Below are 14,914 nucleotides of genomic sequence, written 5' to 3'. Positions count from 1 at the left end.
AAATTGGTTCCAAAAGGTTTTGTCTGAAGAGTATGTGCAGCAGCTTTCTCATCACATACATTACTATGTGTGAGCTCTGAACTGCAGCACTTCTCTAAATAAATGTGAGCTCTTGAACTTTAGTAAACAATCCATCGTTTTTCAGTAAAACTGGAACATCTCATTTTAGTAGAATATTCCGTAGCTCATTTAGAATTTTTTTCCATGAATATTACATGGAAAACTTTTTAGTGATTCTGGACTTTCCTAACTAATGGCGGACAAAGTGTTGTAAATTATGACATTGTCAAACAATAAAAATAATCAGTTCAGGACAGACAGTCCTAACATTCATCATTCCTTCATTTCAATCTCTCAGCTTTTAAAACTTGTTAATATTAAGCTTAAGAAAATCACAAATTTTCATTCACCATAACAGACTTGGTGGAATAACATACTGATAGAAACTTCTCCTGTAAAAAAAAAAAATTCATAAAAATTAAAGATGTTGCAATTGTTCCTCAGCACACTCTGGCTGCCATTATGGATCAGCCAGGCAAAGATTAAAGACCTGATTATATAAACAGTGAGATATATTCAGGCTTAAATACAAACATTTTGACTCTGCCCTTCTCTCAACTGTGCTTGTGCTGAAATGTGTAAGAGACAGAGGACAGAACCTGATATCTGTCAGAGATCAGTTTCATCATACCTCTATGATTAGTCTGATTTTCAAATACGTATTTACTTTACTTACTATAGAGAGTCAAAAAGTAAAGAAAACATAAGGAATTTGGAAGACACTGCAGTCTGTATGAGAAGGTCATGTTAACTTTCAAAGGCAAGCACTGTCAAAGGTAATGAGATATCTATATTCTTTTTATTAAAAAAAAAATTAAAATGTGAAAATTGTATTGCTGATGTTTTCTCTTCTACATTCTTCTGAGAATATGGATAATAAATAACTGACAGTAACAGATTGCACACTATCACTCGGAAGCCCATTTTCCCCCAGGAGAATAGATTTTTAATAACAACGTAGATGACATGTGGCAAAAGTTGTAGCTGATACCAGAATTTTGTGGGCCATAATAAATCAAATCAATCTGGAGGCTTCCAAAAGCAATGAGCATTCAGAGATTCCCATTCAGGCTTCATTTCACTCACACTGCTCTACTCAAGACAAGGAGGGCTTCTCCCTTGGAGAAGGAAGATGTTTTGCAATTTGATTAGCTGATCACTTAAGAAAGCCAAAAGATTACAGCTGATACTCAAAATAATGCCCTTTGTTTCTGTCCACATGTGGTCTGCAGGAGTAGAAGTGAAAAGACAAAATGTAGCTATTGGAAAGAGTGAGACAGGGTATATCTACACTCCAATTTGTTGTAGAGAATCCCAAACTAGCTTCAATCAAGCTAGCTTGCATATCAGAAGCAGGCCAGAAGACAGCTCCATATGGAATAATTTATTTGGCCATGAAACTGAATATATTCATATGTGGCTGAATTTCAGGACTCGTGTAACAGCTCAAATGTGACCATCCTAGTGCAGTAGAAATCAGAGTCCCAAGCCAAATTAAAATAACAAATCCAAATCACGTATCTATCTTGTTTTTAACAATGAATGCTACTAATCTAAATCTGTCTCATAAGTTTGGAAGCTGAAACCTAGATATCTATTTTACCACTCATACCACAGTATAAGAGCTCTGCTGATAGCACTGCCCTATATCTTCCACGGGTGTGGTATCTCCCATGTTGACGGCTTGATTCCACACTTTGGGATGCAATGCACGGCAACCATTGCTCTTTAAATTCACAGAAGCTTCTGTACGTACATAAAACATGACTTAAAACAAAAGGAAACGTGAATATGAAATTTGAAAGCACTTGGGACAAACTATCCAACTCCTCTGTCCTGGCCATGTAGTGTTTGAAGCTTTCTCCTTCGGCATGCCAAATAATCTCATCACAGATGAGCTATTTAATTTTTTTGCTTCCTGGTTACCATACAAGTAATGAGAAGCCACTTATTTTGCTGGGCAGTGGGGAGGATGGTGGCTTCTCCACCTTGTCCTGATAATTATGCATGGCATCACACATCCACACAAAGAACCAAGCAAAGTGAACTTGGGCAAGCTTTTGATGAGGAAATGGAGACTTAAGCAAAAAGAAGTCAGAAGCAGGAGATGTTCTAGCAGATGCCTAAGAGAAGCTGTGGAGGGCTGCTTTCTGTAAGGAACAGGCCCACAGCTGACACTCAGACCATGGAAAGAAGATAACCTTCAGAGGAGACTGTAAGCAGATTGCTCAATCCACAAAAAGCTGCTGAAAGCAGCTACGCTAGAAAAGAAGAGAGGAGAAAAAGATCTCCAAAGAAAGAAACCACGTGGGGACATTGTGGAATGTGCCCACACTCTTGTTACCACGAAGTGAAATTTCCTCCACTTGCATTTGTTGATGCATCCAGTGTAAACTTACACTCAAAACATAATTGGTTCTCCCAGGCAAAGAGAAAAGTCCTTTCTTTTGAGATAGCAGGAGAGACAGACTGTCTATGCAGACTCTTGCTGCCCTGCTTTCATGGTAGTTCTTGTCCCTGACCTATCAGAGAAAAGTCGTTCATCCTGCAAAAATGTACCTGCTTCTTTTCAAGGTTTAGTGTTCACCTGCTCCAGTCATTACTGGACATATTGCACCTAAGTACAAGTACACTGAAGCTAATTGCATGAAAATATTTATGACTACTCAATCAAGTGAAAGCCATCTGCTCCTTAAAAACCTTCCTGCCATCAACTGCATCCTAATAAGCTGCAACTCATCTGCACTGAAAAAATGGTACTTACAGCACTCTGAGGGACCTGAGCCCATTGAATGCGTGGACTGGAATGCACCGAAGTCTATTGTAGCTCAGGATGCTGTGAGAATGAGACAACACAGTTACAACACTTTATTTTCTTTGATTATTCCACTGTTACTTCAACAGTGAAGAAGCATGCAAAGCCACATGCTTGAGTCACAAGGCATATGCTAACACGTTTAAGATGGTGTCTGAAAAGCAATTCAAATTTCAAAAACTTTGGGCTACTTACAGTGTTGATAACTGGGTCATGTTGCTGAAGGTATAATTGGCCAACATGCTTATGCTGTTGTTGCTCAAATCACTGAAGGAATACACAAAGAAAATATCACTTGTATGTATGGCTTTAGAAATAAGTCTTTTTTAGAGGTTACTAACGTGCACAGCAAAATGTCTGCGTTAATTGAGAAGTCAAATGTTAGCAAATGATATAATATTTTCTAATCAACTTTGACTATGCTCTAATAGCAAATCACATTAGAATGTTTTCTCAGTAAAAGCCTTAGACTTTTCAGCAAGGCACATTCCTAACACACATTTCACACAAAACAAAACAAAATAAAACAAAACCAAACAAACACCAGTAAAAGATAAATTTTCAGAGGAGAAGACTAAATTAATAGATGATACAAACAAGGGTGAATATTTGCTGTACCAGTTTGCTTTTCAATTTATTAGAGGCATACCATTTCCATATGCCCTTAACATTGACAGCTACTAGAACAACTGAGTAAAAAGAATGGTCACTGTGAATAAATTGACTAAATAAAAGATGGGAAAGGAATCTGCTTTGCTTCAGCTGGAAACAAAAGGTATTTCATTCTTCATTTCAAAATGGTCTTCTGGCTCAAATAGAACATTTTATTTTGTTGTTGCTCTAGCTTGAAAAATAGAATTAGAGATGTTTCCAAATAAAATATTATTTTAAAACAGATAATTCCAGTTTTCCACTGCATATATATGTTGAGGAATATATATATATATAATATATTGCTCTGCCCATTTGGCTCGAGTATCTACAGTTGATTAAAAAATATATTCTGATAAATAAAGAAATTCTGCTTCAGTGTATTTCAGGGAACAATTTACTCAATGAACTATACCTGTGTCTCTATCTGTATGACTGCTCATAGCAAAACAGCTATGTAAATTTTCATTAACTTAGCATTATAAATACTGCCTCAACTAGAACAAATGAATGCTGTCTCCTCTGTTAATGACCTTTACAGCTTTGTAAACCTGCCAAGTGGTACAGCAGTAGCCTTTGCAAGAGTTTTGTCCTGCTGCAGATGCTGAAAGCTCCTGCAGGGGAAAGGTCCAGGGTGCCCTTAGTCACCTCACTTCACTCTTTCTCCACTCTTCATGAACATTCACTGGTGCAGCTGCTGCGGCAAAATTCCTTTCCAATTAAAATTACATCAGGTTTTTGTTTTGTTTTTCCCCCCAAACACTAATTTCTCATGTTCCATCCACAACACAGTGCAGAAAAAGTCATCTGTGCTTCTTGACTTTGAAACCACGTATCTTACATCAGTGTCAGGTGCCTGAAGGCAGACAGCCCCTTTGGCACAGCAGTCAGGTGGTTTCCTTCCAGGTATCTGGAAAAAAAAGGCACATTTGACAGTTACATAAACAAGTTAACAAGAACTCCTGTCACCAAAATCCATTGTGAATGAAGAAAATACAAATTAAAGTCAGTTGCTAAGGAGATTGTCTTTGATTCATTGCTTTGAAACCGTAAGAACTTCTCCTTCCTAAGCGAATTATCCTATATGCAAAACATGACAGTAGCTTACTGATGGTTTCATTCAAAACTTGGAAGCAACTGAAACATGCGTCCCACAGCACAAGGAAACGCACTTGGTCCTTCTAAGATGGCAAACGGAGAAGTAAGGGGAGGAGCGGCCTCCTCAGAAAGCAGTGTGCGAGGGACACGCTTCCCTCCCCACAGGTGGGGATTAAAAATGGAACGCTGCTTCCCCTCAGAACACGTCAGGGCCTTCTTCCTGAGGGGGGCAGACCGCTGCTATTGATGCGGTACATTCTGAAATGTGATCATCGGTGGTCAGGAAATGGAGCCCACAGACACCAGAACACTCCGTGCTGCCTCTGCTGCTCAGAGTGCAAGCCAACACCCACGGCAAGAACTTGCATCCCACACGCACAATTTTCTGCCTTTGGCAGCAGACCTCCTTATTCTGCATTTACTAGAGTAAACAACAATAATAACAGATTATTACTGTGCTGCATGCTCCCTCTCTACACCGACTGTAACAACACAGAGATATTTATGTAAACCAAATCCACGAAATGTTTCCCACAAGTTTTATTTTTATTTTACATCACTTTAAATAAAAACTGTAAACACTAACAGAATTTTTTACATTACACACTTTGCAATTGTCACGTTTTGTTTTATTTTCCCCTTTCATTTCATATAATGGCCTCTCATCATTCCTGCTGCCTGAGCTCTCTTTTCAACCGAGCCACTGCAGGCAGAATTTCTCCCAAGTTGTTGGATACTGCAGCCTGCTAGTGATAAAAGGGAAAATCCTCACTCTGAAATAAGTAAAGACGAAAGCTCGCTTTTCTCCCATCCCCAGCCTTGTGGTTTTCTGTTTTGCCTATGCTCAAAGTCCTGTAAAGGCAGAGTTACCTCAGAACATGTGGTGGAGCTGACCCAGATCCCGTTAGGATTAAGTTGGACAAGCTGGACTATGGGCTTTTGAATTTTTAACCAAAAGCAAAATCCTTCATAATAAAAACCTGTTGAGCATTCACAAAGACCACAAGCATTGAGTATTATTGCTAATATACAGCAAACAGTTCACACTTGCAAAGGAGTGAGAGCTATTCTGCTGCTGCAGGGTACCCCAAAACACGATGTGCATTAGTTATGCTACATTCACACCTTCCGGGGCTATTCATAATCAGCAGGTGTAAAGTCACATGCTAATTTTGTCTGAATTTGATAAAAAATATTTTGAAAATGAAGTGGCTTGGTGTAAATTCACACCATAAATTGTTATGTAGAAGATCCTCAGAGCTTAACCACATATGTTACTGTTTAACAGGGCAAATGGTGTCTCATTTCCCCAGTTGTGGTCTGCTATAGATGCATGGGGCTGCTGAGAGCCTGTGCCTTCCCGTTTATCCTACAACGTCTGTAAATCCTATAGTCATGTACAAGGGTAGGTTAAGTCTCCAGTGTTTATTCCACACATTCAATTCAAAGGATTTCCAAAGGAAATCAAAAGCAGGTCATGCATTATACATTTGGAAGCAATATACGATTTTCATTTAGGGAAGGAGACTCAACTCTTGCAATGCATTGAAATCTTCAGAGATAGATTTTCAGGATATTCTATTGTTGATCCCAATACAAAATGGTCTGCAATTTGAACAAATTAATGATGGCTAGACAAGGTGGTTTTTTTTTGCCTGTTTTGCTTTTTGGTGGAATCAAAACTTGATGGTGTTCATTTTAATCCAGTGCTTCACTCCTTCAACTAACACAGACAGGCTGGCTCCTACAGTTAAACTCCTACAGAAGATCTGCTTTGAATAGCACTGGATTTGTACTGCAAACAATTTGATGGTTACATAAATGTGCTTGCAAACAGCTGCAATACTTACACTAGTGGTATAATTTCTGAACACAATTTTATACTGAAAATTACTGATCATACACTTCTCATGCACGCCAAAGATCAATTCCCTGCTATTAAACCTTTCACTACATTATACAAAGAAGGGCATTATTTTCTCAGCAATGAGCATACATTTTGAAACTGTTTAAGTGCAATGGATTTGAAATAACTAGAGCCAGGGACAAAAGAACATGCCAAGAACCAGGAGGGTCTGAGCCACAGCATTTGAAGAGCACAATGGCTGTAGGTGAACAGTCACCCACAAGCAAGGCCTCTGTCAGAACAAGGAGCAGGTATAGGAGCAGCAGCTCTATTAAGCTCCCAGCTGGGCTGAAAGTGGTCTATAGGGACTGCAAGAGGGCTGGAACCAGATCTAGTGAATAACAGAATTATTCCTGAGAGCGTAGGGGCAGAGCCCAGTCACAAAATTCTGTGGGTACTTCTAACCATGGAGGAAGTTACAAAACAAAACAATAGAATAATGTAAAGACTGTATTTTTTAAGTCTTTCTGATGCCTGGCCAAAGTAAGATAATGTACATGGCATCTGGTGTGCAAAGAAATTCTGGCATGAATGAAAAAAATGTTCTAATTTTAATGCTCAGAGTCAAGTTATTAATACACAGAGAGACAAAGTCAAGAGTGGGTGTCAGTGCCTTAAAACAGACATGCTGACTTGTATTCAGAACAACCTCCTTTTCTTCCTAAAGTCTCTCGACTCTGCAGTTTAATATATCAGATTGGAAATTGCTTTTTATCCCATGAACGCTGCTCAGAATCCTGCAGTCTGAATAATCACTTGTAGCCAACAAGTAACTACCAGAATCAAAACAGGAAAAAAATCATAAAACATGCTCATGTTTTTACAGAATGACACCAACCACGTGTCAGAAAACATTCCTAAAACTCTCAGGAGCACTAAAAGCAGAACCTGCCTGGCCAGGAGGCTGGTGCTGTGGGCATGGCCAAGCCTTGTTCATCCCTGCCCCACCTACACCAGCTCCTGAAGGCCAGTGCCCACAGCCCACAGGGGTCACCCAGCACCTTCCACAAGCACCAGCTTCATGTATTAAGAATTTAGAGCAATCCATCAAAGATGACAAAAAAAAAAAAAAAAGACAATAAAAGCATCATGTCACCATCTGAATTACTTGGACAAGTAATTGCAAGTTTTATTTCCTGAAAAAGGTGTCCTCAAAGGGAACTGGTGTGAAAGACGAAATATGTGCAGGTACCGCACATCCGCAAAACACGAATTTTGAGGGATCAGTGACAGTTTCCTGAGAAGACACACAATTCAAGCAGTGATCCAGGTACAGGGCTGGATCTTGAATTCAAGAAAGATTTGGAAAATTGGACTTTGGATTTTGCTGCACTCATATGTCAGACCACAGCCCACACAGCTGACACACAGAAACGTGACTGTGCTTGTGCAAAAAGTGAAGGCCCTGAAGTTCCACTCAACTTTATTCTCTTAATGCTAAAATCACCTTTCTGACATGCACTCCAACTTCCTCACTCACACAAATATCATTTGAGACTACTCATCTATTTAACTTTTCTAAACAGATGGCTGCAGATTTCAGTCCTAGATTTGAACTGCAGCTAGAAATAGTCTTCTGTAGACCTATCCATGCTCTCAAGTGGGAGAGCTTTGCTTTGCTGGAACAGGCAGCAGCCCAGAGGTGGGCAATGAACAGCTGAAAGGCAGTTGGACAGATTCCCCACCAGTCAGCCTCTGGTGAAAAGTGCAGTGCAAAAAGGGACTGACCAGGCTTGCAGGCATAGGAACAAAGCACTTGGAGGAAAAAACACAAGCAGGAGAGAGGTTTGTAAGGAGAGAAATATCTAAAGTAAGTGCAAAGGTTAGTAATCATAAGCAGTGATGTTGGTGTCTAAGAACCCCATCACTGCTCTGTATGAGAGCAGTGCCATGACAACAGTAGGTGACACTGCCCACATGACTGCCTTCAGCTTTTTCCCTCAGTGCAAATTGGTATGTGTTTTAAGTCTGTAAAAGGAATGGGATTTTGTCAGATAAGACTGTATCAGAAATAGAATATGCATTTGTGAGAAAAAAAAGACAAGCACTCACACACTGAAATAATATATGGAAGGAAAAAGAGCATGGGAAACTTAGTTCAAACAGACTTAAAAAAAAAAAAAAAAAATGAAGACGAAAAGGAAGCCTAAAACACAAAGCAGGAGTGAGGTTAAGTTCCAATCCAGCTCACTGCATAAACATGCGTTGAATTTCTGGACCAGAAAAGTGCCTGTGTTCAAAGAATGATGGCTTCTCTTCAGAGCAAGTAAACAGTAGGAAAAAACTGCAGGCAGTATGTGTATATATATTCACGAAAGGAATTTGGAAGAAACAGTGTGGTATTTCCCTATTCCTAGGAAGCTGAAAACCCCATGATGATGGGTTCTGTGAAAGAAGCTCCGGGAAATACAGATTTATTGTATTATCATCCATTTAAAAGGCAGGAGACTCTGTGGTCTCTCCAGCCAAATTCCATGTGGAAGCAGTCCCTGCCAAAGGCATCCCTCCTCCCAAGGGAATGTAAACCAAAACCAGGTACCTCTCCTGCCACTCCTGGCTTTAAACAGAAGGGAGACAATGCATTTCCCATCTGCTGTTGATGCCCACATTCAGAACAGAGAATCAGGATGAAGCTGGAGGGGGTGAGCCCATGTCTCCAGTACACCATATAACAAATAATGCTGGTGCTTTCAGCTGAGCTATGGTACAGTGAAACACAACCCAGCAAAGGTTAACTAACGTTTTCCCTACTTGGCTATATGAGAGCTACGTACATCTTTTCACATTGGTGTTTTATGCCTGTTACAGTGAAAGAATTCCTGTTTCAAGGTTATTTTAAGATTTCTAAAAGAATTTAAAAGAATTCAGGAGAAAGTTGTATTCACCCTCAACAGACTGGTTTATCCAGATGCATGGCAGTGTTTTCTTTTTTTAATCACATTGTATAAAAACATACCTAAGTTTAATAAAAAGCACTGTAGCTAATGTGCCTTGTAAATGAATGAAGTTTATAAATTCCAGACTGGCACATTCATGAAAGTCCCACTGAAATGCTCCCCTGTATCCTATTGCCTTTCAGGTTTCCAACATGGCTAGCTGCAGGCTTTGAGGACAGGAGGCTCTTCGTGCTGTGTCCCTTCCATGGCACAACCCCTGTCCTTGGTGGCTTTTGCTATGGGGGAGGCATGGGAACCCCCCACACTGCCTGCAGGTTGCTAACCTGACAGTGCAGAAGGGGAGAAAGACAGAAGGGGAGAAAGGCAGCATGAGCTGAGGTAACATGGAGGAAGGTTTTATTCTCTCCCAAAGCAGCTCTGACTGCTGTACAGGTAGGAAAGGAGAACTCGACACCCCTGCCCTGGAGACTGTGATGGTGCTCCCAGCCATGTGAAAGAGGCAGTGTCTGATGCAATAGGTAACTTGTGTGCTGTCCATTTCCCAGTGCTAACAGATACACTCCGCCAAGATTGTCTCTGCAGTCTTTGATAATGTACTCCAGCCTTAAGACTCAGCTTGCTGTGGGAAGGAGGGCGTTCTGGTGCGGAGTGTACACAGACTGAACAAAATTAACCACTTTTACCCTGAGTCCAGACAGTTGCTGGGTTCTGTCTGCCAAACATCTGTGGTCCTCAAAGGGAGGCAGGAGGTGGGGTCCTGCAGGAGATGTTCATTGCCACAGCAATTATGACTATTCTCAAATACAGAAGAGGAAAAACTACACAGTAGGAACTTGATACATTGTCTTTTAGATTATGGGTGCCATGTTTATCTCAATCTGGAAGCAGAAGAAAGGCAAGTAAAACTGATTTTATAAAAAAAAACTGTAAAATTTTGTTCTTTTCACTGTCCTGGCAAATTTTTTTTTTTTTTTGCTTCGGTACCTGCAGCTCATTTTTTTGGCATAGATACATATAAGGAGCTCAGTTTGTGTTGGTTAAGAGGAAAGTGATCAGGATTGAATTTGGAGGCAGCTGGGACAGATTCAAGGTTATATTTGCAGAACATGAACAATTCAGAGCCAGTCTGTCCATGGTTGACTCTGTTCCCCTGACACATTTCTGGATCGAAGGCAGAAAGCAGAACTAGAAGCTTGTACAGCCATGAGGCTCCTGTTGAAGAAGACAGTCATGTAAGCCCCTATGAACTCAAACTGCTCAGTTCCAGGCTACTGCCTCAATTGCCAAAGAAACTGCTTAAGAAATGTAGCAGTTTTCAAAAATGTGAGATTAACTTCGCTCTTTTTGTGAAAGTTATGTTGTCAGTGTATCGGATAGTATCAGTAAAACCCAATATGCAAAATTTAAGATAAAAATTCCTCAGTGTGGCAGCGGAAATCAAAGCAAAATCTGTGCTATCTTATTCTTGGCAAGTCGTGTTTGAACAAGAACAAGACTTGAAAAAGAACAGAGTAGAAAGTCTTAAGGATTCTTTATAATTGATGGCAATATATAAGGTAATACACAGGCCTGGACTTGGCTTTGGATTCAAACCACATGACCGGTGCCCCTGTGGATGTATTAATTAGTGCAAAATATCCATGTTAATTTGTGTTCCCACATATAGTCTCAGTCTATGTATTTGACTAAAACATGGCTAAAAGCAGCACAAATCCCCTTCCATTGCAAAGGGAGTAAAAGGATGTGTATTTCATTCATCAGGTGCCACATTACTAAGCAGGGTAAAGCAGAAGTGGATTTTCATCCATCTACAAAATTCAATGAACACACCAACTAACTCAACCAACTACATTCATACAGAAATATTGATGAGCTTGTAACAAGCTTCAGAAACAATTCACCTGGGATAGATTTGAATAAGGATCTACAGGAGAAAAGCTCTGCATTTCTACTGCCAACTGTTTAAGCCAAGCAGTTTTCTTTCTCTGGGTATTTTCTTTCTTTGAAAAGAACCAAAACCCAGTATAAATTCATAGTAAGGAGTAGTTGAAAAGAAGCCCAGAAAGATGACTCTCAACTAGGATGAATTTACTTTACAATTTAATCTAATTATCTGTTATTTTAGACATTTCATGATGCTTGGAAAAAATTCATTGTTTGTTTCCACCACTGGCAGTTTTTTTTTCTTCCTCCTCTCTGACTCCTCAGAGGATAATTAGCTCACAGCTGCATAAGTCAGGAATATATTTTCATTGTCCTTTCAAAATGCCTATCGTGAGCTCAGGCAGCTCAGAAGCACTATGGAATCACTTGATACTAATATATGCATTTGTTCTCAACAAAGAACTAATGAGTGCAAGGATAGATAAACTCTGTTCCTGTTGTATAGCAATGTAGTCAGTCAAGGGACAAGTAAACATAAAAATAACAACAGTTGAAATGTACAGAAAGCACCACAACACAAAATACCAGCCACTCAGCCACTGAAGTCAAAGGTAAAAGCCCCAGAGGACTCACAAAGCTTCCCCACAATGTAATGTCATGACCTTCTCATGAAAGGAGCTATGTAAAATGTAACTTACAGCTCAGTCACATCCTTGGGAATTCCTTTGGGCATTACTCGCAGCCCTTTGTTGCTGCAACGTACCACTGAATCCACACAGGTACACTGGGAAGGACAAGGAGGAGAAAGCAAGCAGCTGCTTTCATCATTACCTGCAGAGGAGAAATAGGATGTTCAAAAGGGAAATCAGCTTCCAGCACACCCTGGTGCACTTTGACAGCAGCTTCTTAGAAGGGCCAGGGAGGGACATGCCTGAATCCAGGCTAACCATTCACAGTGTTTTAGAGTTGCTCTTTGGATCAACGTACAATTTCTTCAGGCAACAAGACCAACAGTTGAAAAATTGAATGGCTGTATTTTTAAATAAATATTTTTTGTCCCCCAAGCAGTTATCTACTTCACCATAATCTTGCAAATTACTGCAAAATCAGTTATGTGAATCCTAAATCCATCTCTTTCCCCCAGGGCACTAGGTGAAATGGATAACTTGACAAGAACGTTATTCTCAAACTCATCTAGACAGATGACATTCACAATCTACTCTGTTCTAGGAAGACTTTTCTTTAAATTCAATTTTTAGACGTTATTTTTTTATTTTCTAACATCAGCCTGGCACTTCATTTATCATTTAAATTGAAATTCTCATTGCTTTTGACAGGAATAACCAGGCAAACAACAAACTGAGCAGCATACTTCCAACTGCTGGCAACCCATCTGTGCACACATAAAAATATCTACTTTTTCCAAAAATGGATTCTAAGTTCCATAAACAGCAGATTAAATCCCTTAATGGAAGAACAATAGAGGTTCTGCAGAACAAACCAGCTCTTTGAGGTTAAGAACATTAGGGCATGGATTTTCCCTAGAAACAACAGGCACTGCAAAACATAAAGCAAAGGCACAATACAGTATCACGATGTATATGAAAAGAAACAGTGGCATATTCTGTAGATGACAGTGAGGGAACCACACAACTGTTTGTGAGTGCAGGCAGCCTGAGCAGACCAGCGCCGAGACACAGGGCTGCAATCCAGGATCACACAGCCAGCCATCATTATGTGCCTTCAGTTTTTAAAAACTGATGCGAGGACTAATTGAGACTGATTTGCTTCTTCCTCTTCTCTGCTGGATGTACCCATGAGCATTGAGATTAAAGAATAAGACTGGAGCTCCTGCTACAAGATAACAAAATTACCCATAAATGTATGGGCAGGGAGTCATTTGTATTCAGCAGGCTGGAGAAGCATGACTAGCCTACAAAAGAACAGGGATTATTTTTTCTTCTTCCTCTCCAACTGAGCTTTACGGATGGAAACAAAATTCAAAGCCTTTTGCAAATCTGCAGAAAATGTATTTTTTTTGTATTTGCAGAAAATGTATTTTCTGCTTATTCAGCATACTCAATTTTCCCCTCTGTTCTGTTTTTCACATCCTGCCACTGTGTACCTTTCACTCACCATGGCTGTTTCACTGCCTGTGCAAGGGAGAAAGCTCTGAAGTGTGGAATGTCATTTCATTGACCATGATTTTAACTTTCCGAACTAAAAGCCAATTATTCTTTAAAGACTTAACTTGGTTCCCTTGAGCTCTGAGTCCAAAACATTTGGGCCTGCTGCCAGATTGCTTGACTAGGGCAGAAGTTCATTTCTGCTCCGTGTAGGAAACTCATGTTACTCTCATGGTCTCTTTAGAGGTACGAATACCTGCAGCTCCAGCACATCTGGCTTAAAGGCGACCACAGCCTGCAAGTTAAGGTAGCAGCACATTCATCTCTTAACTTTTTTCTCATTTTCCTTAAATTCTGCTTGATCATGAAACAAAGATGAGAACTACCTGAAGAATAATGAAATTTTAGGAATTTCTTTTGTATTAGTAACCTACATCGACATAGCAAAGCACTATGCATCACTGAGTCTTTCAAGTACTATCTACATTTTTTTATTATTCCCCTGCATTCATCTGCTGATGGTAAAACCAAGCAGTTCTCCAAATACAAAATAACTTCCAATCAAAGATCACTCCCACAGGCTTCGAAGAGTTTTAACTACGTGCACGAGCAAGGAAATTGAGGAAGAGCTAGGGTTATACTGGGATTATACAGAGCAGAGCATTTGTCTTTCATGAATTTGTTCTTTAGGTGAAGACAGTAGAAACACAGAATGTGGACAACAAGAGTGAGAATTAACTGATAGGGTACAATGATCTTTAGCTGTAGATGGCTTTCTTCATCATTGCTAAACTGAAATATTCACCATGGATTAGGGTCTGATAGGCTGGGAGGCCCTGACACGAAGTCAGCATTACCATAAACACCAAATGGAACTGGATTTTCTTACCCTCACAGGTGAAATCCTGGGCATCTACATCTTGGATTGGAATATCCTTCAAGAAAAAGGGTTTCAAGCAGCGTGGATTCCCACTGACAATTCTCTTCTTCCTCAACCACTTTCCCAGCCAGGCCAAATGACAGTTACAATTAAAGGAGTTAGCCAGCAAATTGCTGAAATGGAACAAGACATAATTGCATCAAAAAGGGAACATACCAAAATACTTAAATAACTAGTGAAAAAAGACAGGTTCCATGTCCAAGCTCTTTCCTGCCATCTGTTTCTATGAGATTCTGTTCTGTTCTGCAGATAGGCCACATTCTATGTAGGTTTTATAGGAACTAGGGTTGTAACAATATATATGCATATAAATATATGTTTATAAACCAAAGTAATTCCTGCTATATCTGTTATTTAGACACGCATCAGCAACAGAATTTTACTCATAAGTGCATTTAAGCTCAAGCTATAGCTCACACTCAAGTTTAGACTCACTTCACATAGTGGCACACATATGTACAATCTTCAGAGTGATGACTCCAGGTGATACCACAGAAAAGCTCAGCACAGACCTACACTACTGCTTTATATTCATAG

The 14,914-nt window shown here is 39.8% G+C and overlaps 1 protein-coding gene across 1 annotated transcript in view; it reads right to left on the bottom strand.

The window, feature by feature from the left end:
• The window catches only part of SLIT3 (slit guidance ligand 3), a 464,100-nt gene that overhangs the window by 74,443 nt on the left and 374,743 nt on the right, over nt 1-14,914 (bottom strand). The window contains exons 19-23 of the mRNA XM_065734486.1: nt 14,327-14,490; nt 12,010-12,142; nt 4,368-4,436; nt 3,071-3,142; nt 2,825-2,896 (exon numbers count right to left, since the gene is read on the bottom strand). Of these exons, the coding sequence (XP_065590558.1) occupies nt 2,825-2,896; nt 3,071-3,142; nt 4,368-4,436; nt 12,010-12,142; nt 14,327-14,490 (510 nt within the window). The remainder of the gene's footprint in view (nt 1-2,824; nt 2,897-3,070; nt 3,143-4,367; nt 4,437-12,009; nt 12,143-14,326; nt 14,491-14,914) is intronic.

This window comes from Cyrtonyx montezumae, unplaced genomic scaffold, assembly GCF_038088225.1.
Source record: "Cyrtonyx montezumae isolate F1298 unplaced genomic scaffold, pur_monq_1.0 scaffold_18, whole genome shotgun sequence".
In the NCBI taxonomy this organism is placed as follows: Eukaryota; Metazoa; Chordata; class Aves; order Galliformes; family Odontophoridae; genus Cyrtonyx; species Cyrtonyx montezumae.
The sequence above is the reverse complement of the archived record's forward strand: the minus strand, read 5'-3'. Positions and strand labels throughout refer to the sequence as shown.